General features: G+C 38.2%; 2 protein-coding genes across 3 annotated transcripts; one reads left to right on the top strand and one right to left on the bottom strand.

The window, feature by feature from the left end:
• The first annotated feature begins 558 nt into the window (after window positions 1-558).
• cdc37l1 (cell division cycle 37-like 1) lies at window positions 559-14,098 on the top strand. Of its 2 annotated transcripts, none has more exons than XM_078799075.1 (8): window positions 559-886; window positions 1,355-1,654; window positions 2,636-2,723; window positions 2,799-2,914; window positions 2,977-3,099; window positions 3,174-3,347; window positions 6,073-6,354; window positions 11,561-14,098. In XM_078799075.1, the coding sequence occupies exons 1-7, from the start codon at window positions 797-799 to the stop codon at window positions 6,187-6,189; spliced, it is 1,008 nt and encodes a 335-aa protein (XP_078655201.1). In that variant the 5' UTR covers window positions 559-796; the 3' UTR covers window positions 6,190-6,354; window positions 11,561-14,098. The 2 variants fall into 2 exon arrangements, with proteins under 2 accessions (XP_078655201.1, XP_078655200.1); XM_078799074.1 differs by having other exon boundaries at window positions 6,070-6,354.
• Window positions 14,099-15,483: 1,385 nt separating this feature from the next.
• On the bottom strand, window positions 15,484-24,660 carry ak3 (adenylate kinase 3). Its single transcript, XM_058056216.2, has 5 exons — window positions 24,270-24,660; window positions 22,666-22,785; window positions 20,255-20,427; window positions 19,309-19,427; window positions 15,484-16,004 (listed from the first exon to the last, which is right to left on the bottom strand). The coding sequence occupies exons 1-5, from the start codon at window positions 24,415-24,417 to the stop codon at window positions 15,893-15,895; spliced, it is 672 nt and encodes a 223-aa protein (XP_057912199.2). The 5' UTR covers window positions 24,418-24,660; the 3' UTR covers window positions 15,484-15,892.
• Between the last annotated feature and the right edge of the window lie 186 nt (window positions 24,661-24,846).

Below are 24,846 nucleotides of genomic sequence, written 5' to 3'. Positions count from 1 at the left end.
AAAGTCCACTACCGCCATCATTCGGTTGGGCTACGTCATAACAACAACACACTTCTACTTGATTCAATAGATTAAAAAACAGCGAAACATAATGGCTAATATTTATTGCAATATTCATTGTAAAACAAATATATATGAGCCAGAGTGTATGGTTTTACTTACAGACAAACATTGACATTAATGAGGTTAGAGGCCATGTAGTACAAGGCATATATCAATATGTGTATGATAATGAAGCTATTTGTCATTTAATAGTATGTATACGTAAATATATTCAAGATGGAAAAGGTGTAAGAGTTGTACTTTTCCTTCAAAATGGACACGCTGAAATTCCTTTCTTTGGCCCTCTTCCAAAACTTTTGTTCCGATACCTGATTGGGCTGAGAAAATTGATTGAGAAAAATTACACAAAAGGCAAAGGACATGGAAGACGTGAAAGAAACGCTTTTCATACACAATAACATTGAAGTGAATGAGTTGTCAATTTTGTGCCGTTACTATTAGAGGAGAAACACGTGGAACGGATAACTATGAACTGCTGTTTGTCCCGTCCCATTTTAAGAGTGACACAAGCGAGTAGCAGTGAACTTCATGTTGTTGTTGTTGTTGCTGCCGTCGTTGTCGTTATTTACTGCTCCAGCAGCTGTTTTGACCTATTTCCTCCCACACTGAAATTGTGGCACTGGGGAGCGGAGTTCCCCACACTGGCGACCCGCATGAGTGAATCGTTTACGGGGCAACGCTGTTTTTGACATTTTAAGGCGAGGCTAGCTAGCTGGCTGCTAGCTGAGCAGCGATGGAGTGGCGGAGCAACAACGACGCGCAGCCCGACAGTGATCCGCTTTGGACGGCGGCAGGCTGTGGCAGCGTGAGCCCCATTCAGCAGGTAGGTAGCTCAGACTTTGGACACTTTGATTTTTTTATTTCTCGGAAGCTAAACGACACTAAAAGCGAGCTAATTAGGTTGGCGTAGCCTGGCTGTGTTGTGACACAGTACAAATAAAGTTATAATAGATTGCATGACTGATTGCAGTAGATTTCCCTGAAAAGTGGGACTAATAAAGGCATATCTTTCTCTCTTATGACATTCTGTGGTGGTCTATTTTGGGCTTGCATCCCTCAGTGAGTCCCTCAGGTCCCACATATTTCCAGACAGCAGCTCTACTGGCTGGCTGTGTTGAATAATATAGTATTTTTAGTCCTCTCAATCTCCTCCTTAAAGCATGGTTGGTCTATAGAGGTCATAAAAGCTGAGTCCCAAAATACTCTGATGATTCAGTCAGCTGTTGTTACTAGCCGAGACAGAGACAGATGCATGATGGGACCATGTGTTCATGTGCGTTCCCTTGTGCAGACACCAGCATCATCATGTGACTGCGCCATGGCGTCCCTCTGCCAGAGCCAGCAGCGCTGTGTGAAGACCTCCATCGTGTCCAGCTGGATGCTGGCCGAAGCCCAGGAGCGCCTGTGCTCTTTGAGGGTCCACTGCTCCGAGTCCCTGGAGCAGGAGCGTGCCCGCACGCAGGCCTGTCCCACAGAGCTAACACACACGGAGGAGGAGTGGCGGCGCAAGGAGAGCATGCTGGGAGGAGGGCAGCAGCCGGGCCGCGGACCCGTGCTCGGGGTCGCCGGGAGTTGGGACGTTTTTGATAAGGTAGCACCAGTCATAAATACCCAAATTGTGCTCATTTGCTCAACTGCAGAGAGTACCAGGCATCCATTTGGGCTATGGCATTTAGTGGGGATATGAATAAATTTTTTTACACAAGACAATTAAAACAGATGGAATAGACAAAAGAAGATAAGGAACATGCAACTAGAATAATTATTCTATGTAAATGGAAAATATAGTATTCAAGTATTAAAACAATGCACTGCACTGTTTTACATTAAAGGACAACAGGTATTATAATAAAACATTTAAAATCTAGTAATTTCAAAAAATGTTTTCCCCCTGATAAAAACTACTTAATTAACTATGTATAGATATTACAATGTAATATGTAATAAAAATAAAAAAAACAAAAAAACAATGTAATATGTACTATCATAAAACATTACAAAAACATAAAATAAAAAAAGAGGTTGTATACTTTATTAAACTTGTATTAAAAAATACATATACATTTAAATAATAATATGAATACATTAAAATAAATAATGCAAAAGTAAATATACATTACAATACAAAATGTGCTATGATAAATAATAATAATTCATTCATTAATTTTCTACCGCTTATCCTCACAAGTGTAGCGGAGGGTGCTGGAGCCTATCCCAGCTGTCTTTTTGGCGAGAGGCAGGGTACACCCTGGACTGGTGGCCAGCCAATCACAGGGCACATATAGACAAACAACCATTCACACTCACATTCATACCTATGGACAATTTGGCGTTTTCATTCATTCATTCATTTTCTACCGCTTTTTCCTCACGAGGGTCGCAGGGGTTTTGCTGGAGCCTATCCTAGCTGTCTTTTCAGCAAGAGGCGGGGTACACCCTGGACTGGTCGCCAGCCAATCACAGGGCACATATAGACAAACAACCATTCACACTCACAGTCATACCTATGGACAAGTTGGCGTTTTATAGTATGAAATGTTTTAATGGAGTCAATGTGGTCTTTGTCCACCAGAGTATCATCAATGTCCAAAATCAACCGGCAGAGGTGGATCAGTGCAAGACCTTTGTGCAAAAGTATGAACAAGAGCTCAGGCACTTTGGTAAGTCACACAGTTTGTACTATGTTGTACGGCTATCGAGGTGCTGTATCTACTGTATCTATATCTGTCTATCAGGCATGTTGCGGCGATGGGACGACAGTCAGCGATTCCTGGCCGAGAAGCCTCAGCTCATCTGTGACGAGACGGCCAACTACCTATTTTTATGGTGCATCCGTCTCCAGCAGGAAGGGGTAAACGATAATGGCTAATTCCGACTGCGAGCAGCATTGAAACACGTTGACGTTTCCCGCAGAAAGAAGCGCTGATGGAGCAGGTGGCGCACCAAGCTGTCGCCATGCAGTTCATCCTGGAGATGGCGTCAAACTCTGGGCAGGACCCCAGAGGCTGCTTCAGGCAGTTCTTCCAAAAAGCCAAAGTAAAAGCCGCTTCCCCTGCTCACAGCCGTGTCGCCGCGATGATGACATGTCTGTCGTTGCCGCCCTTGTGCAGGAAGGACAAGAAGTCTACTTGGAAGTCTTCCACAGCGAGCTGGAGGCCTTGAAGCGCAGAGTGAGGGAACACGAGGCTCGGTGTAAAAGTGTTGCATGCAGTAACCCGCTGCAGACCAGCAACGGCACAAACTGCAGGCTGGACCCCAAAGAAGCCCACAGCTCTTCACCACAAGTGAGTGTTGGTGCCTGGCATGCGGTGAGTAGCAGGTCTACGTGGCTGTCAGATAGCTGCAATGCTCACTCACGGGCACAAGATGGCACTATTGAGCTATAAAAAATGGCAATCATCGTTTAGGTCAGGGGTGTACAAACGTTTTTTTAGCAAGGGCCTCATTAGTGAAAAATTACAGGATGTGACTTTGCCACTCTGATATGTGTTTGCTGTAAAGCAACACATGTAATTATGCTAAGAAGTTATATATATATATATATCTGTTTTGTTGAATAATCTTTGGACATTTTCTTGTTGATTTTATTGTACTAATATTATAACTTTTTCCCCAACCTAAATTAAAAAAAAATGTTATACTACGATTATAGATTTCAACTCTATTTAATTGTTATTTTTCCTCACATTACAAGTATTTTGTGTTTACATTTTTATTTTATTTATTTTTACAGCTGTTTTTTATTTTGCAATTTCAAATTCCATCTTTTAAATCTATTTGTAACTATGACTTAATTCCTGTAATATTTTGACTTTATCTCCATAATATTATAACTTTTTCCCCAACCAAATTTTCCAAAACTGTCAACTTTATTCATTATTTTGTTTCTCATACTATCACTTTAAAACAATATATAATTTTTTTATAAAATTTGTATTTTTTATTTGACTCTATGTTGCTGAAATTTCATTATGTAAAAAAATATTTGTATATATAAATAATGAATTTTTAAATTTTAATAAATAATAAACTTTTTAATAAATAAATTAAAAAAAATTATAAAAAATATTTTCAGTAGAATGCAACTTTTTTTAAATTTTAATTTAATTTTATTTAATCTTATTTATCTTTATTTTTTATGAAATTACATCTATTTTTACATTTTTGTGTTTTTTGAGATTTCTTGTTCAATTCTAGTTTTAGACTGTGCCATGGACCACAAATGGCTCCCGAGCCACAGTTTGGACACCTCTGATTTAGTTCCAGCAGTTTGCAGTGTGGCTCGAAGAAACATTGCTGTCCAAAGTTTGCAGCCATCTTTTCATCCAATAGAATGGGAAAGTGTCTCTAAACTTTGCATACGCGTGAGAAGCCCACTCAACTCCAAAGTGCGGATTCCCTCGGTTAATTAATGAGCCTCTGAATGGTGATTCCTTTTCCCCCTGCGTTGGGCCCCCGCTGCTTGCCTCGCTGCCTGAGGGGGGGGGGGCTGTTTGCAAGACTGGCCTCCCAGGAATGTAGCCTAGCCTGCTGGAAGCGAGGTGGCGTCGTTCTCTGCTTTCACCTCACATTCATCATTAGGAGCTTTTTTATTTGTGTTTTGATGACACAAGCCATCTGTCCCAAGTGCTAGCGGGGGAAATGTTGAAGAGGCGGAGAGCGCTTACATAATCGCGGTTATAATCCTCTAACAAGGCAACTGATGCCTAATCCTTCACCGCCATTTCCACAGGGGCGTCCTGCAAACCAGTCAGCTATTTGATAGCCATATTTGCACCTTTTTCCAAGTGCGTTTCCACGGCCGTAAAATAAAATTGATATAATTGAGGTCGAGTGGTTAGCGCGCAGACCTCACAGCTAGGAGACCAGGGTTCAATTCCACCCTTGGCCATTTCTGTGTGGAGTTTGCATGTTCTCCCCGTGCATGCGTGGGTTTTCTCTGGGTATTCCGGTTCCCTCCCACATTCCAAAAACATGCTAGGTTAATTGGCGACTCCAAAATTGTCCATAGGTATGAATGTGAGTGTGAATGGTTGTTTGTCTATATGTGCCCTGTGATTGGCTGGCCACCAGTCCAGGGTGTACCCCGCCTCTCGCCCGAAGACAGCTCGGATAGGCTTACCACTTCCACACAGATAGGGAGGATAACTATTAACAGTTATTTAACCTTTAACATGAACATTAATCAAACGTAATAATTTTTTCTGGGTACATGATACCATACAGCATCCATATCAAACTTGCGCGGGCCGCACTAACATTAAACTTTCATATCAAGGCGGGGGCCTCAAACTAGTGTCCTGCGGGCCACATTTGGCCCGTGGGCCGCGTGTTTGAGACCCCTGTATTAAAGACTTATTCGTCCCGATGCTATCCATTTTGCCATCTATGCCATGCTATATTTTTGTCATGAAAATAAACATAACTTTGTGACTTTTTTTCTATTTCTATTGTTTATGGAACATTATGACTTTTTTTGTAGTTGGAAAATTACAGTGTTTTTTTTCTTGTAACGATTAGTTTGACTTCATATTAGTAAAATTAGGATTTAAACTACCGCCTTTTATTATTAACGATAAGAATTTATTTTTGTAATATTTTTGATTTTTTTTCCCACAGGATTACTATTTTTTGTAATGTTATAAATACTGGATATTGCCTTGCAATTGGCTGGCGACCAGTCCAGGGTGTACCTGGACTTGTCCAAAGTCAGCTGGGATAGGCTCCAGCATCCTCCCGAGTGAGGATAAGCGGCATAGAAAAAGGATGGATGGTTTTCCATAGCATTAAGACTTTAGTTTTGTAATATTATTCTATTATTATTATTATTATTATTATTATTATTATTATTATTATTATTATTATTCTCCCAATATTGAGATTTTATTGTGATAATTGAAAGACTTCCTTGGTACAAATGGCGCCTCCTCCCTTCCCTGCCTGTTTGTCCAACCCCAAGCTGCCCGCTAAGGTGACCAACCACTTCCTGATGCGTTCTCCTCCCAGCAGGTGTCGGAGTTCCCCAGCAGGCGTCGTATAGAAGCCGGACGGTGGATGAGCGCGGCGCGGTGGATGAAGGATGACGGCACAGAAAGCGAGGATATACGCATGATGGAGACCTCTTAGGACATTCGCCTTTCTTCCTCACCATTTCGGAGCACCGCAGGAATGAATGGAAGCACTGCTGGCCTCGCTCCGTGTCTCTTATGCAGGCCTCCGTCATCATCATCATCATCATCATCATCATCATCATCAGGCGGCCATGATGATGATGATGAAGAGCAGAAGGTGGTGAGTGTGAGCTTCAATGCTGGCTTGTGTCCTCTTTAACGGCGACGGTGACAATCCTTGGAAAGCCATGGCGTCCTGCAAAGTGCAAAACTTTTTTTATTATTTTATTTTATTTTTTCATTTTATGTTTACAATTTAGACGACTATGGAGCTTGCATGCGCCATAATACAGTAGATAAAAATCATGGACCTACCGGCGGCTGCCTAATTCTACAGCAGCAGTTTGTTTACTTAACTGCAGAGACAACCAGGCATCGGCTTACAGTGAAGAAAATAAGTATTTGAACACCCTGCTATTTTGCTATTTCTCCCACTTAGAAATCATGGAGGGGTCTGAAATTTTCATCGTAGGTGCATGTCCACTGTGAGAGAGATAAACTAAAAAGAAAAATCCAGAAATCACAATGCATGATTTTTTAACAATTTATTTGTGTGATACAGCTGCAAATAAGTATTTGAACACCTGTGTATTATCTAGAATTCTGACCCTGAAAGACCTGTTAGTCTGCCCATTAGAAGTCCACCTGCACTCCATGTATCATCCTGAATCAGATGCACCTGTTTGAGGTCGTTAGCTGCATAAAGACACCTGTCCACCCCATACAATCAGTAAGACTTTAACTTGTAACATGGCGAAGACCAAAGAGCTGTCCAAAGACACCAGAGACAAAATTGTACACCTCCACAAGGCTGGAAAGGGCTACGGAGCAATTACCAAGCAGCTTGGTGAAAAAAGGTCCACTGTTGGAGCTATCATTAGAAAATGGAAGAAGCTAAACATGACGGTCAATCTCAATCGGAGTGGAGCCCCATGCAAGATATCACCTCGTGGGGTCTCAATGATTCTAAGAAAGGTGAGGAATCAGCCCAGAACTACACGACAGGACTTGGTCAATGACCTGAAAAGAGCTGGGACCACCGTTTCCAAGGTTACTGTAGGTAATACACTAAGACGTCATGATGTGAAATCATGCATGGCACGAAAGGTTCCCCTGCTTAAACCAGCACATGTCAAGGCCCGTCTTAAGTTTGCATATGACCATTTGGATGATACAGAGGAGTCATGGGAGAAAGTTTTATGGTCAGATGAGACCAAAATAGAACTTTTTGGTCATAATTCCAATAAGCGTGTTTGGAGGAAGAAGAATGAAGAGTACAATCCGAAGAACACCATCCCTACTGTGAAGCATGGGGGTGGTAGCATCATGCTTTGGGGGTGTTTTTCTGCACATGGGACAGGACGAGTGCACTGCATTAAAGAGAGGATGACTGGGGCCGTGTATTGTGAGATTTTGGGGAACAACCTCCTTCCCTCTGTCAGAGCATTGAAGATGGGTCGTGGCTGGGTCTTCCAACACGACAACGACCCGAAGCACACAGCCAGGAAAACCAAGGAGTGGCTCCGTAAGAAGCATATCAAGGTTCTAGCATGGCCCAGCCAGTCTCCAGACCTGAACCCAATCGAAAATCTTTGGAGGGAGCTCAAACTCCGTGTTTCTCAGCGACAGCCCAGAAACCTGACTGATCTAGAGAAGATCTGTGTGGAGGAGTGGGCCAAGATCCCTCCTGCAGTGTGTGCAAACCTGGTGAAAAACTACAGGAAACGTTTGACCTCTGTAATAGCAAACAAAGGCTACTGTACCAAATATTAACATTCATTTTCTCAGGTGTTCAAATACTTATTTGCAGCTGTATCACACAAATAAATTGTTAAAAAATCATGCATTGTGATTTCTGGATTTTTCTTTTTAGTTTATCTCTCTCACAGTGGACATGCACCTACGATGAAAATTTCAGACCCCTCCATGATTTCTAAGTGGGAGAAATAGCAAAATAGCAGGGTGTTCAAATACTTATTTTCTTCACTGTAATTAATAATAATAATACATTTTATTTGTATAGCGCTTTTCAGAGTACTCAAAGACGCTTTACAGTGGAGAAAAAAAAAAAAAAAAAGGCTTTATTTGTACATTTTTTCATAATTATGCCACAATTAATTTAAATAATTAGTATACAATCATCCTTTGCTGCTTAGTAAAAAAAATACATATTTAAGCAAGTGTTCTAAATTCAAAAAGCTGTGTTGATATGTAGTATTCTACTGTGGTCACTAGGTGTCAGTCATGCTACATTGATGAGACAATAGCCACCACAGGAAGTAGTAAAAAAAACAATAACAAGGAACTATCTCAATGCTAACGTGTGTGTTTTTGGCCTGTTGTATTGTATCTATGATATTGGGCAATGGGGGTGTCTGGGGGGGGCATCCATGTGAACCGCAACAAACATTTTGATTCTCCCGGCATCGACAAATGCTTTCCTTTGCGTTTCGAGATTTGAGGCTGACTTCGCCGACCGGACGAAATAGTCGTGAACACCAACAAATGAAGTTGAGAAAGTTTGCTTAACTTGATAAAAAAAAAAGAGCGGTCGGCTCCGTGCAACATTTGCAACACGATGATAACGTGCAAAGGGCACGCGCTCGTAGTATGGAAATGGCGCCTGAATCAGATGTCCGTCTCTCGCTAACGTAGCCGAGAGTTTCGGAATGCTAGCTGATGTGGACGTTGGCTGGACATAAAGGACGGGGGCTACCAAAGGGGGCGACGGCCAGCCAGCTTTATTTATTTGCAGTCATGGGACCTTCTCAACCCACACAGCACACGTACAGCCTTCAAAATAAAAGCACTTTGGGCTATGTCCTGTTGAATTGTGTTAACAAAATAAAAATAGCTTACACCGACATTATTATGGGAGAAAACAAAGAATACTACTTTTCGAAAGTAAACATCTTTTTATGAAAGTGTACTCAATGCCACATAAAAAAATCTAAATTTAAAGAATAAAGTTCAATTCATGCGATTGTCGTAAAAGAAAAAAGTAGTAAACTTCAGAAAAGACAATGACGTGAATGTACGATTAAAAAAGTCTTAATATTATGAGAATAAAGTTGTAAATGTACGATACAAAAAAAGTCATAATCTTATATGTTATACGTGTCAGAAAGGAAATCAAGCAGACTTTTAAAAATATGACATTTGGAGAACAAAGTTGTATATGTTAGAGGAAAAAAAATGTATATTTACGAGGATTATAGAAGTTGACAAGAAAAAAAGTAATACAATTACAAGAATAAAGTTGTTATATTACATGTCATACATGTCGGGGAAATCGAGCACATTTTTTGAAAAATCGGATATTTCAAGAACAAATATTTACGCGAATAGTGTTGTAAGTTTACGAGAAAAAAGTCATAAAATTACGAGAATAAAGTTGTTATATTACATGTCATACATGTTGGGAAAATCGAGCACATTTTTTGAAAAATCGGATATTTCAAGAACAAAGAAGAAATATTTACGCGAATAATGTTGTAAGTTTATGAGAAAAAAGTCATAAAATTACGAGAATAAAGTTGTTATATTACGTGTCATATGTGTCGGGGGAAATAGAGCACATTTTTAAAAAATCGGACATCAACAACAAAGTTGTAAATTCCAGAAGAAAAAAAGTTGTATATTTACACAAATAGTGTTGTAAGTGTACGAGAAAAAAGTAATCAAATTACGAAAATTAAAGTTGTTATATTACGTGTCATACGTGTCAGGGGAAAATTTAACACATTTTGACATTTTGAAAACAAAGTCGGAAACTCCAGAGGAAAAAAGTAGTATATTTACGAGAACAAAGTTGCTATATTACATGTCATACGTGTCAGGATGAAATAGAGCACATTTTTCAAAAATCTCGTAAATTCCAGAGGAAAAAAAGTTGTATATTTACAAAAATAGTGTTGTCAGGCAACGCTTGTTACATAAAGTTACTGGTCTTTTTTCATATATTTCTGACATTGTTCTCTAAATCTCCAATTATTTTAGTATTCCGTCCTAACAGGCATTGCCCGAGACAGCCATGGAAAAGGGGTGACTTGGGCAAAGGTAGTATTAGCACTTTTTTTCTTGTAAATTTACAACTTTGTTGCTACTTTTTTTTATTCTTGTAAAGTATGACTTTACCCCAGTAAATTTACGACTTTATTCTTGTAAATTTAGAACTCTATTCCCAAAATCCCAGATTATTAGAATTTTTCTCAAACCTAATACCTCGTCGTAAAAAAGCAATATTAACAAAAAAAAATTCACATATAAAATTAACCAATTTCATCCAAAAAGTATTGTGGTTAGCACCCTCATTTAAACCATGCAAACTGTTATGACCTGACCTTTTCAACGCATCAGAATTGTTCGCAACTCTAATTGAAATGAGGAATCAGAATGTAATTCGATGCCCAAACCTACTATAGGGGTGTTATTTCATGTCTCGAAGGCTCTAATATTAAGAATAAGAATATGTTGAATGTTGTAAGCAGGTTTTCTATGCTCTAAAATCTTCCATGTCAGGCAACGCTTGTTACATAAAGTTACTGGTCTTCTCATATATTTCTGACATTGTTTTCTAAATCTCCGATTATTTTAATATTCCGTCCTAACAGGCATTGCCCGAGACAGCCATGGAAAGTGGTGACTTGGGCAAAGGTAGTATTAGCACTTTTTTTCTTGTAAATTTACAACTTAGTTGCTACTTTTTTTTATTCTTGTAAATTATATGACTTTACCCCAGTAAATTTACGACGTTACGATATTCTTGTAAATTTAGAACTCTATTCCCAAAATCCCAGATTATAAGAATTTTTCGCAAACCTAATACCTTGTAAAAAAGCAATATTAACAAAAAAAATTCACATATCATAAAAAAAAAATCAATTGCATCCAAAAAGTATTGTGGTTAGCGCCCTCATTTAAACCATGCAAACTTTAACTCTCTCTCGCAACTCTAATAGAAATGAGGAATCAGATTCTAATTAAAACGATGCCCAAACCTACTATAGGGGTGTTATTTCATGTCTTGAGGGCTCTAATAATAAGAATAAGAATATGTTGAATGTTGTAGGCAGGTTTTTTATGCTCTAAAATCTTCCATGTGGGAATCCTACTTGGAGGAATTAGACATCACGGTCGGGTCTGGAACCAACGAACCACAGTAAAGAAAGATGTATATTTTAGTGTATATTACTACTGCATGATGATAAATATGTAATACTATCAACACCTCCACCAATAGCCGAACGGTAGCATACTCTTATTTGTTTGTTTTTGTAAGAATCCAATGCGTCATCAGCTTTACAGATGCCACGTCTGCTGTGCAGGTGGTGTGGCAAGTATCTCCACCTCCAGATATACGACGCCATCTTACGGCAGAGAAACCAAGGAGGTGTGTTTGGGGACCGCATGCAGTAAGTTGCATTTAAAGAGGACACAAGTTGGCTTATGCGTCCCATCACAAGTCATTTATGTTTTTTTGTTTTTTTTTTTACAGCATTAAATACACCAATCGCCGTGCGTTTTGTGTCCAAAGCTAAAGTAGCTGAGCTAATGAATGTAGAAGCTAACACTACGTTTGTATCGTCAGGTTAGCTCATCCCACCAATAATGGTCGTCCTTGTTGCATTTCACTCATCTCATTTTTTTTTTGTAGCGGTTTTATGTCAGGTCAATTTATATTTTTCCCAAAGTTTAGCTTTGACGTTGGCTTTGTGCGGAGACGTAAAGGAGAATGTGTCGTGCACTTTATATTCCAAGCACTTGATAACGCTTCACACTGTATCCTTCTCTGGAAAGAAGCTTTGTCACTAGCTTGACACTTTCTTTCTTCTTTTGCTTTTATTTTCACATTGACTGACGTAAAAAAAAAAATGTTTTTTTTGCCAGATTGCTCAGGCTTGCAGCTGTCTCTCACAGATATCAAATAAATGAATTAGACAAGAATAAATATCAGTTTGCTGCTGAGTGGCATGACCAACTTGTATTCTCTTACACTCTGTTAGCTGGAATTAAACGTACCGGATACTGCTTCATTAAATTGCATTGGGGGATTATTGGTCCATAAAATGGGAAAAAAGCATTTTCCTTATTATAGAAACAAATCTATAATGTATAGTTAGTTTTTGTACAGTGGTGTGAAAAAGTGTTTGACTCTTCCTGGTTGGTTTGCTTGCATTGTCATTGTCATTGTCCTTGGTTTCAGCGTGAGGTCACCAACAGATGGCTCCGCATTCTCATTCATTCATTCATTTTCTACCGCTTTTCCTCACGAGGGTCGTGGGGGATGCTGGAGCCTATCCCAGCTGTCTTCGGGCGTGAGGCAGGGTACACCCTGGACTGGTCGCCAGCCAATCACAGGGCACATATAGACAAACAACCATTCATACTCACATTCATACCTATGGACAATTTGTGCTAAGTGCTCATACAGTATGTGTCTACCCATGTAAACTGTTAAAAATGCTGCTATGTTAGCATTAGCATGCTAACAATGTTAACATGCTGGGGTTTGCAACAACTAGCATGATAACGATATCTGTTTATACTGTACTATACTATACTGCCGTAGTAGGTAATGTCGTAATAGTACGACTTACAGCATTTCCCACAAAATAGGTCATTTTTCTCGTAACATTACGTGCATTTTTGTTCTTTTATATTTTAGCTTTCTTAGAATTTCATGTGGTGTGGTATTTAAAACCACATCTCTCCATTATTTTGTGATTTATTTTTGTTTTCAAAAACAACAATAGTTATTATATTTCATGGGACAGACCATTTTCTATGCTGCTTATGCCTATCCCAGCTGTCTTCGGGCATGAGGCAGGGTACATCCTGGACTGGTGGCCAGCCAATCACAGGGCACATATAGACAAACAACCATTCACACTCACATTCATACCTATGGACAATTTGGAGTCACCAATTAACCTAGCATGTTTTTGGAATGTGGGAGGAAACCGGAGTACCCGGAGAAAACCCACGCATGCACGGGGAGAACATGCAAACTCCACACAGAGATGGCCGAGGGTGGAATTGAACCCTGGTTTCCTAGCTGTGAGGTCTGCGCGCTAACCACATGACCGCTGTGCCGCCCGGCTCCGCATTCTCCTTCAGCAGAATTCATGCTTCCATTTATCACAGCAAGTCTTCCAGGTCCTGACGCAGCAAAACAGTACCAAACCATCACACTACCACCACCATATTTTACTGTTGCTATGAGGTTCTTTTTCTGAAATGTAATGGAACACACACATTCAGACCAGAGAGTATTTTCCCAAAGGTCTTGGGGATCTTCAAGATGTTTTCTGGCACAATTGAGACGAGCCCAAATGTTCTTTTTGTTCAGCAGTGGTTTTGGTCTTGGAACTTTGCCATGTAGGTTGTTCCTCAGGAACACTGACTTTAACTGAGGCAAGTGAGGCCTGTGCTTCTTTGGTGATGTTGTTGTGGAGTCTTTTGTGACCTCTTGGATGAGTCGTAGCTGCGCTCCTAAGAAGGTTTCACCACTGTTCCATGTTTTGGCCATTTGTGGATAATGGCTCTCAATGTGGATGGCTGTGGTTGGAGTCCCAAAGCTTTAGAAATGACTTTATAATTTTTTCCACACAGGGCCATGCAGCTTTGGATTTATTTCTCCCTTAATAATAAAAAGTTTCATTTACAATTTTCATTTTTTTGTTCAGTTGTGTTGTCATTGACTAATATTTACATTTGTTTAAAACATTTAAGTGTGACAAAAATCTGAAGAAATCAGGGACGGGACAAACACTTTTCCACACCACTCTACTTAGTGATATGATTTTATACAAGTTAGTAGTTGAATGGATATTTTAATATTCCATTTTGGATATGTTTTTATTTATTCCAACTCCAAATTGTAATCTTGTTGCAATTAAATGCAATTAAAAAAAGAATATATCACATTTAAAAGCAATATCGTAGAAGGTAATGACGTAATAGTACGACTTACTGCATTTCCCACAAAATATGTTATTTTTCTCGTATATATATATATATATATATGTATATATACATACAGGCTAGAAAATAATTTATTTAGATTAATTTAAACATTTATTGTATTGAATCGTTAGATTTGTTGACCATGAACATGAACACATACCATGGAAGGGTTTGATTGATGTAAATGCTAGCATGATAACGCTAAGTGTTTACATAAGTGCTGACCTCTGAAAATGCTAAAAATGTTAATACAAGTACAGGCATGTTAGCATGCTGACACGCTAATGTTAGCATTGTAGCATTATAGCAGTACTTGTTTGCAAAAGTTTATATTCATGAAAATTAAAAAAAAAGGTAAGTATGGTCATGCTAACATGTAGCATAAATGAAAAGGGTGAAAAATCCAACTATGCTAATATTAGGATGCTAGCAATGCTAACATACTAATGTTAGCATACTAACACCTAGCATGATAGTGGTACGTGTCTGCATAACTTTATCTTCATGAAAATGTGCAAAAAATGCTAGTATGTTCATGCTAACACGTAGCATAAATGAAAATGCATCCATCCATCCATTTTCTATGCTGCTTATGCCTATCCCAGCTGTCTTTGGGCGAGAGGCGGGGTACACCCTGGACTGGTGGCCAGCCAATCACAGGGCACATATAGACAAACAACCATTCACACTCACATTCATACCTATGGACAATTTGAAGTCGCCAATTAACCTAGCATGTTTTTGGAATGGGGGAGGCAGCTGGAGTGCTAAAAATCCAACTATGCTAATATTAGGATGCTAGCAATGTTAACATGCTAATGTTAGCATGCTAACACCTAACATGATAATGCTAAGTGCTCATACAGTATGTGTCAGTGTCGACTCATGTAAACTGTTAAAAATGCTGCTATGTTAGCATTAGCATGCTAACAATGTTAACATGCTGGGGTTTGCAACAACGATATCTGTTTATACTGTATATGTGCCTATCCATAAAAATTGCAAAAAATGGTAGTATGCTAATGTAGCATGTTAACACCTCATTTGATAGTGCAAGTGGTCTACAAGTACTCAGACCATTTTTGTGGAGTTTTATGCAGAAACGCCGAAAACGGTATGATCACGCAATGTTAAATAATCATTTTTAAAATTCCTGTATCCAGACGTTGATCGCCACAAAATGGAGTCAGTTTTCCATATCCCACTTCTGACAAGACCTGAAACTGAAACTCCTGAAACCAAATCCATTCAGAAATTTTCAAGTTATTTTAACCCAGAAAAACAAACATAACCTTGTCGCAGCGCTTGGCGAAGGTAACAACTCAAAAAAACAGCTCATTTTCACATTTATTTGTTTTTTTAACATACTTGTGTTAAGAATGAACAAAAGGCACACATCCATTGTAAGGCATGTTAAAAACATACGACATTCAAAGGCACAGTATCTCTCCTGGAACATCCCATGCACTTTCCCTTCAGGAAGTGGTTAAAAATACTTCCGATATCAGGGATGGTCCCCAGGTGGCAAAAAGCCTACAATCAAAGTGTTTTTAAATTAAGAATATCTTTTAGGAGTGTTTAAATCTGAATGAACCATTCAAATAAAATAAGAACTTTTGTCCCATCCAGGACTGATGGACATGAATGATATTATATGAATAATAACAGGAGAAAGAGTCAGTCATGTGTTGCTAGGCAACCCCCTTGTTGACCACGGAGAGCTTTTTGTGGAGGAAAGCTTCTACGTGAGGCCAGATCTTGTTGGTTTCTGTCCCGGAGAATGTCTCCAGTACGCCTTTACTCCTGCAAGACAAGCACAGACGTGATGCGTATCGCTTCCTGCTGCAAGGTCAGTACTTGCTTGCTTGTTTGGTTCGCTTCTTTTTACACTTTTACCCTTTCCCGTCCCATTTGTCTCATTGAAAACACATTTATTCTTCAGCTGTTGTATAATCTACTGAGCAAACACGGACTTAGCAATGCTAGCAAGAAAAAGAACAGTACACAGGAAATTCATCATTCAAGAGACTAAAAAAGCAGAAAGAACAAATAAGACTTATATAAGTTGACTACAATGTAGTGAGTGTAAAAAAAGGAAGCCAAGTACAAAAACAATATTAGAGCAGCCTGAGGCATTCTAAATAGTATTAACAGGAAAAGTAACTACCCTAATTATTTCATGGTTGGAAACATCTATAATGATAATACCAATTCCAAAATTCAGGACAAATGAGGAAAGGAATGAAACAACAGAAAGGAATCCTAATTCTGGTAATTTGAACATACATCAGATTACAATTGAATGCATCCCATAATCAGTTCACAGTTCCACATGTCCAAAAGGAGTAGGAAGAAGCAAAGCTTATTAAATCCTACCCCTCCATCTGGTACTTTTACAATCAGTAACTGTTACATTTGTTCACTTCCTGCTTTCCTAATATAATTTAAGTTATTATTTTATATTATTTTTAATTTATTAATTTTATTAATTAAATTTTCTTTAATTAATTAAGTTAATTTTATTTTTATTTATTTTAATTTTTTTGTCACATACCAAAGTAGGAGGTGATATGAGCATCCAATGCCATAATGGGTACCATAGTAAGTGTCAATATAGTGATATATATAGCACATCATGACTGGTTCAAGACTCTTCATCCTTGTATTTAGCAAACATCAACTGCTTGTATTGTTTCTTGAATTGGCTCATCGTTGTTTGATCATTGTTTGATTTCCTTACTCAATCCATTCCATAGTTTGAGTCCACATACTGAAATGCTATGGCTTTTTAACGTAGTCCTAGCATAGAAGTGTTTCAAGTGTAGTTCTTCCCTGAGATCATATTTCTCCTCTCTTGTAGAGAAGTATTGGATGACATTTTTCAGTAATTGGTTATTTTTAGCCTTATGCGTTATTTTTGCTGTTTGAAGATGAACTACTGTATTTTCCGGACTCTTAGTCACACTTTTTTTTTTTCATAGGTTGGCTGTTCCTGTGACTTATAAATGAAAAAAACTGTTTACGTTACATAAAGACTGGACACTTTTCTGTTCATGTTTATTTTTAGTGTAGCTGAATAACCATTGTGTTAGCATATCTTACACCTATTCAGCCTGTTCTCTATTCTTTTATTGTTAGAACTTGCCTTGTAAGAGGACATAGTTTTGTTTTTTACCAAATACTATAAAAAAAAACACTATAAATTGTGTCAAGAATTGTTATAAAAATGTGTATTTCCGTATTCATGCTTGTTTGTTAGCTAGTGAGCTACTTGCTGGTTTATGGAGGATGATGTGCGATGACAGACTGTATTTATATATTTTAGAAAAAGGGGCTTACCCATTCATTTGTGACGGATGATATACAAAATATAAAAATGTATATTCTCTATATTTTTGTATCTATATATTTTTTTTACTCCGGAGCTTATAGTCCATAACATGTATGTACTTTAGTCATTAGTTCCTCATTACTTCCTCAGCAACTACCGTATATGTGTACCTTATTGTACAGTTACACTGAATATTTCAAATTAAACAAACTTAACTATAAAAAAAAAAGTTCTCAATGCCTTTCTGGCAGCAGCAAGCTAGCTTGGTTTTCTTCCCAACGGGCTAAGTACAAGTGACTATCACATTTATGGGGTACGAGCTAACTTACCAACCTTGCTCTCTTGTTATCGTCATAACACTTAAGGCTTGTCTTGAAAACACTGTGTCTAAGTAGTTCAATATAAAAGGCTTGGTGCAGGGGTCTTAAACACGCGGCCCGCGGGCCAAATGTGGCCCGCAGGACACTAGTTTGAGGCCCCCGCCTTGATATGAAAGTTTAATGTTAGTGCGGCCCGCGCAAGTTTGATATGGATGCTGTATGGTATCATGTACCCAGAAAAAATTATTACCTTTGATTAATGTTCATGTTAAAGGTTAAATAACTGTTAATAGTTATCCTCCCTATCCGTGTGGAAGTGGTAAGTTTTTGGCTTTTTAAGTTTAAAGGAAATAACTTGAAGGCTACCGTTTAGGTCGCTAGCTCTCTAGTTTGCGAGTTAGCATGTGTCTCAAGACCCTGCAGTTGCGCAATATGTTGTAAATAAAAAAGAGTATAAATGTGACTATAGTCGTGTTTTGTCATGTCTACAGGGCTCTAATAATGCTTTGTTCATTTTAATATGAAAAAATAATTTGTCTACCCACCAACTATATGTGGTTTCTTAAGTTTTTATTATTTGCCGTTTTATTATTATTATTATTATATTTATTTATTACTGATTGATTTTCTTTATTCTTGATTTGTTCATTTATTTTTCATCTTATTTTGTGCAGAAAAATAAAAATTAAGATATTTGAGAACAGTGGAATGTTTTATCAGAGCTTTTCTTGTAGAAAATCTGATTTTTTTTGGAAAACCTGATGCGGCCCAGCCTCGCCCAGACCCTAGCTCCAGTGGCCCCCAGGTAAATTGAGTTTGAGACCCCTGGCGTAGTGTGTCCAACTTTAAGATAGTGATGCTATCACAGGGGTCTCCAACAGTGACTTTATCTTGTATGCTAGCAGTACCTCACCAGCTGATGTTGACAAGTTCACCAAAGATTACCGTATTTTCCGGACTATAAGTCGCACTTCTTTTCATAGGTTGGCTGTTCCTGCGACTTATACTCCAGAACGACTTATAAATGAAAAAACTGTTTATGTTACATAATTTATTTTTTTTGGTGTAGCTGAATAACCATTGTGTTAGCATATCTTACACCTATTCAGCTTGTTCTCTGTTCTTTTATTGTTAGAACTTGTCTTCCAAGAGGACGTAATGTCGGTTTTGGTCAAGTAAAATGCGACTTATACTCCAGTGCGACTTATGTATGTTTTTTTTCTACCCAATTATGCATTTTTGGCATTGTGTGACTTATACTCCAGAGCAATTAGGCAACATATTTCTTCTGTTATCCAGAAAAATTGCCATTTCCTGTGATTTGTTATGCTAATATGGGCCGTCATTACTATGGACTACCTTGTAAGCACTTTTTTTCCTAGATCCCAGATCCTAGATCCCAGATCACGCGGCTTCATTGTGTGAGTGCGCTATTATCTGTGATTGATTTATCTACCTGTAGTACTCTAGGACGGGCTCTGTCTGGGTTTCGTAGGCCTTCAGCCTCCGCGTGACAGTCTCGGGCGTGTCGTCGTCCCTCTGGACCAGAGGTTCCCCTGTGACATCATCACGACCCTGAAACACATGACTGGAGCTTGACCACATTGATTGGTTGGTTGATGATGAATGAACAATGGCTCTGCTGTTAAATTTAGTGCTTGGACAACAACAATTATAACATCTTGTCAATTAGATTGGCTTGTGTAAACTTTGGCACTTTGGCACTTTTCAGGTTAAAACTCAACTCTGAACCCCCCGACCTCACTTCCTGTCCCCCTACAAGGTAAACTGTCTAAAATTTAATATATCGGGTAATATAGGGGTGTTACTTCATGTCTAGGTGGCTCTAATTATGTTTAAAAGCGGATTTAGAAGGTCTTAAACAGTTCTTTCTATGCCGTAGCTGTGAAAATATTCCATTTATGAAAAAGGAATCCTACTTAACAGAAATTCACTTATCACATTCGGGTCTGGAACCAGGTACCCGCCATAAACGAGGCAATTAGTGTATACATATTTTTAATGATTTTTTTTTTGTAGGGTCCCTCAAAATGATCATATATTCATACAAAACTTAACATTTCATTATGGTGCTAGTGGAATTGTATACCTGTATCATACATATACCGTATATATTGTACTTTTCAATATATCTATCTGTACATTTTCCTGAATATTATGATGGATTTATTTTATTGCTGCACCACAAGAACTATGTGGGGCATTAAATTGCTTATACACTGATATACATGCCTATTTTATACAAATGTGTAACCCGCAAGGCATGCTGGGTAGTGTGTATGTTATATACATACGTATATCTATACTTTACAAATGGATGTACCTGCTAAGCATGAATAAGAAGATGTAGTTAACAGAAAAATAAAAGGTGTTTTCCTTACAGGCTCTTTGGGCGGGTTGAAGTCTACGTTGTACACTCTTCCACTGGGCAGGTGAGTCCATCGCGAGGTCAGTCTCTCTTTGATGGTGTGGAAAGGAACGTTGAGGTTGATGACCGTGTCCACACTGTAGGCGTCGTCCAGAGCTTCCGCTTGTTTGACGGTTCGAGGGAACCCTGGTGGCGAGACGGAGAAATACAATGGGAAGAAATAAAGACCACCAAGGCTTAGTGTTGCGGTTTGGTATCTAAAGTCAGTTTGTTAGCTAGCAATTTCTGGAGGATGATTCCAATGTTCCAATGTGACGAACGTCGAAAAAAGACAATACATTGTGTCAAAAAAAAACTGTGTATTCTCTGTATTTGTGCTTGAATGTATGTTAGCTAGCAGGCTACTTCCTGGTTTATGGATGACGTAGGACGACAGGACTGTGCCATTTTATATTCTCAAGTGGGACTAACTGTTCAAATGAAACTGAAAATAATAGGAAATGCATAAAATTCTTTGTCTGTTTGTTAGCTAGCAGGCTACTTCCTGGTTTCTAGATGCTTTTAAGATGATAAGACTGTACTATTTTATATTGGGAAAATAAGCTAGCTACTAGATTGTGACAGAAGTGGTAAATTAATAAATAAATTGTGGGAGAAAGCATTTCCAAATTTTTATTCTCCGTATTTTTGTGTTTGTATGTTAGCTAGCCGGCTAACAGAGGTTTACAGAGGATGATGTAGGATGACAGGACTGTACCATTTTATATTATAAAAATAGGCTAATGTCTGAATGTGTGGATTTTCCATATTTGTGCTTGTTTGTTGGCTAGCAAGCTACTTCCTGGATTCTGGACGACAATGTAAGATGACAGGACTGTACTATTTTATTAGGAAAAAGGGATAACGATTCCATTGTGATGGAAATGGTAAAAAATGAAAATAACTTAATGTAAAAAACATATAAATGTATATCATAAAGATGATGTAAAAAGGCAGGAGAGTACCATTTTATATTGGGAAAAGGGCAACTGTTTGAATGTGTGAAAAAATAATATAAATGGTGTCAAAAATAGTTATTAAAATGTGCATTTCCATATTTGTGCTTGTTTGTTAGCTAGCAGGCTACTTCCTGGTTTCTGGATGCTTTTAAGATAATAAGACTGTACTATTTTATATTAGGAAAAGGAGCTAGCTACTACATTGTGACAGAAGTGGTAAAAAAATGAAAATAACTTGTGTGAGAAAGCATTTACAAATTTATATTCTCCGTGTTTGTGTTTGTATGTTAGCTAGCAGGCTAACAGAGGTTTACAGAGGATGATGTGGGATGACAGGACTGTACCATTTTATTTTTATGTAATAAAATAGGCTAATGTCTGAATGTGACACAAAAGATGAAAAATAATATAAATTGCGTCAAAAAAAGTTTAAAAATATGGATTCTCCATTTTTATGCTTGTTTGTTGGCTAGCAGGCTACTTCCAGGATTCTGGACAACAATGTAAGATGACAGGACTGTATTATTTTATTAGGAAAAATTGATAACTATTCCATTGTGACGGAAATAATAAAAAATTAAAATAACTTAACATAAAAAATTATAAATGTATATTCTCCGTAAAGATGATGTAAAATGGCAGGACAGTACCATTTTATATTAGAAAAAGGGGCAACTCCTTGAATGTGACAAAATGATAAATGTATATTCTCTGTGAAGATAATGTATAGTGGCAGAGCAGTACCATTTTATATTAGGAAAAGGGGCAACTCTTTGAATGTGACAAAAGTGGTGAAAAAATAATATAAATTGTGTCAATAATAGTTATGTGAATTTCCGTATTTATGCTTGTTTGTTAGCTAGCAAGCTACTTCCTAGTTTATGGAAGATGATGTGCGATGTGCGATGACCAGACTTTTAAAAAAGGGGCTTACCCATTCATTTGTGACGGATGATATACAACATATAAAAATTTATATTCTCTATATTTTTGTATCTATATTTTTTTAGCGGGCAAAAAAAGGTTTTGTAATGTGTATTTTCTGTACTTGTGCTTGTTTGTCTGGCTGTTAGCTAGCATGCTACTTCTTGGTTTATGAAGCAATCTAATGTTGGTCAATACATGCTAAGCTAACAAAACATCTTAGCATTGTGTTGTGGCTGACAAATTAGTTTAATATCTCATAATACATCTCATTAATTCATTCGCTACCAAAGACATATTTATATGTTTTTTTCAACCCGACCACTCGCTCTCAAATACTTTAATACTTTATTTTTATTATTATTATTTTTTAATTTATGATTATTTATGATTAGGAACATCAGAAGGGTTGGGTTACATATCCCTTGCACACAGTTTTTGGGGAAATATGACACAGGAAGTAGCTGATGAGAAACATATAATATTTTCTATATTTTCTTACCGTCGAGCAGCCAGCTGCTTTGTGGGATGGCTTTCAGGTCTCTGAGGATGAGGCGAGATATGACGTCGTCTGGTACCAGCTGACCCTGATCAATACTGGCCTTCATCAGCAGTCCCAACTCTGACTCCAGAAGAACAAACGGCATGTTTTTGTTGTTTTTTTAATGGTTCATATAGTAACCTTTCACACACGAACCTGGATTCTACCACAGCAACTAACAAAACACGTCTTTTCATTTACGTCTCACAGAGGAAATGTGCCGGCAATGTCTACTTTTCGGTTCTGGTCATGTCGACATAAACGGCTTCCACTGTCTGAACAATCTGACAGCAGCTTTTCTTTGTAAATTCCTGGAAGTTTAAACAATAAGTACTACAAATGCAAATACTAGCAGCAAATGATGGTATAATAGTTAACAGCTCTAGGGTCTATAACGTCACTCATGTCTTTTGCAGTTGATCCTTAAAAACAGCAGAACCCTCTGGTCACATGACTACTGTATATTACCCATATAGCAGGGGTCTCAAACTCAATTTACTTGGGAGCCACTGGAGCTCGGGTCTGGGTGAGACTGGGCCGCGTCAGGTTTTCAAAAAAAAAAAAAAAAACCCAAAAAACGCATTTATTAAAAACTAAAAAATTTAAAAAACTTCACTTTGGTTCCAATTTTCTACAAGAAAAGCTCTGATAAAACATTCCACTGTTCTCAAATATCTTACTTTTTATTTTTCTACACAAAATAAGATGACAAATAAACAAATCAAGAATAAAGAAAATCAATCAATCAGTAATAAATAAATATAATAATAATAAACCAGCAAATAATAAAAACTTAAAAAAACACATAGTTGGTGGGTAGACAAATTATTTTTTTCAGATTAAAATGAACAAAGCATTATTAGAGCCCTGTAGACATGACAAAATACGACTATAGTCACATTTTATTTACAACATATTGCGCAACTGCAGGGTCTTGAGACACATGCTAACTCGCAAACTAGAGAGCTAGCGACCTAAACGGTAGCATTCAAGTTGTTTCCTTTAAACTTAAATAGCCAAAAACTTACCACTTCCACACGGATAGGGAGGATAACTATTAACAGTTATTTAACCTTTAACATGAACATTAATCAAACGTAATATTTTTTTCTGGGTACATGATACCATACAGCATCCATATCAAACTTGCGCGGGCCGCACTAACATTAAACTTTCATATAAAGGCGGGGGCCTCAAACTAGTGTCCTGCGGGCCGCGTTTGAGACCCCTGACATATAGGATCTATGTAACGCAATCTACATAATAATCATGCACATTGTATCCGTGTTGATACCCAGACAACGAAAGTTCTGTCTTGCTTATCTTTACTGCTCTTTTCATGTGCAGTCAAGGTGATCTTGAGGAGCAGACCTTCCAAAGTCCGACTTGTTTCCAGTGTCAACTACTCCCAGTGCGATCAAACCAGTTTGATTACGTCACTTAAAACGATAAAACTGTCTTTTGTGTGTGTGTGTGTGTGTTCCAGATAAACTGATGCAGGAAAGCTCTCAACTTACACCTCACCGAAGTCTTGTTAAACTTTTGGACGAGTCGTGCAAACTCACCCGTTTTAGCGTTGATGTTGCCTCTGAGAATGTCCCCACTAGAGATGTGTTCCAGGCCAAAAGTTTTCGTGATCCGCCCAGACACCGTCCCCTTGCCGGAACCGGGGGGTCCCATGATAACCGCGCGGAAGAGCCTCTGTAGAACCATGGTGTCGTCGATCACACCGGGACTTTTAATGTTGCAGTTTACCAAAGCAAACCCTCCTTCCTTTCTTCCTTGCTTCCTTGCTTCCCGTGGATGCTCGATGAAGCGGAGAGTTCTGCTAAAAACGTCAGCAGGGGAGGTGGGCGCGTCCTGGAGCGTGAACGCGCCTCCTTCCTTCAAGCAACCTGAGGAGGAGGAGAAGGAAGTTGCGCAAAGCAAGATGCGCACTTGCAACGACGCACATTTCCTTTCACGCCAAGGCCAGTGTTTATTCAGTTATGCAATTAATTAAATTGTATGTTGAATATCATTTTCATAGACACATTTCAAATATTTACATAGCACTACTGCTGAGTTACTATACATTATACTACATAATAAGTACATATTCAACCTACATATAAACGATAAAGACGATAAAAATGTATCCTT

Source organism: Doryrhamphus excisus, linkage group LG19, assembly GCF_037039965.1.
Source record: "Doryrhamphus excisus strain RoL-2023G ecotype Guam linkage group LG19, RoL_Dexc_Guam_v1.1, whole genome shotgun sequence".
Classification (NCBI taxonomy): Eukaryota; Metazoa; Chordata; class Actinopteri; order Syngnathiformes; family Syngnathidae; genus Doryrhamphus; species Doryrhamphus excisus.
Note: the sequence above shows the minus strand (reverse complement) of the source record. Positions and strands in the feature narration are given on the sequence as shown.

What these genes read in the sequence shown, in the direction of transcription:
- cdc37l1 (XM_078799074.1), top strand. Translation starts at nt 797, where the DNA reads ATGGAGTGGCGGAGCAACAACGACGCGCAGCCCGACAGTGATCCGCTT. An exon ending in TCCGTCTCCAGCAGGAAGGG is followed by an intron (nt 2,915 to 2,976) that starts GTAAACGATAAT and finishes CGTTTCCCGCAG; the next exon opens with AAAGAAGCGCTGATGGAGCA. An exon ending in AGTTCTTCCAAAAAGCCAAA is followed by an intron (nt 3,100 to 3,173) that starts GTAAAAGCCGCT and finishes GCCCTTGTGCAG; the next exon opens with GAAGGACAAGAAGTCTACTT.
- ak3 (XM_058056216.2), bottom strand. Translation starts at nt 24,417, where the DNA reads ATGGTTCTACAGAGGCTCTTCCGCGCGGTTATCATGGGACCCCCCGGT. An exon ending in CAACATCAACGCTAAAACGG is followed by an intron (nt 22,786 to 24,269) that starts GTGAGTTTGCAC and finishes TTCTGGAGTCAG; the next exon opens with AGTTGGGACTGCTGATGAAG. An exon ending in CCCGTCCTAGAGTACTACAG is followed by an intron (nt 16,005 to 19,308) that starts GTAGATAAATCA and finishes CTTGTCTTGCAG; the next exon opens with GAGTAAAGGCGTACTGGAGA.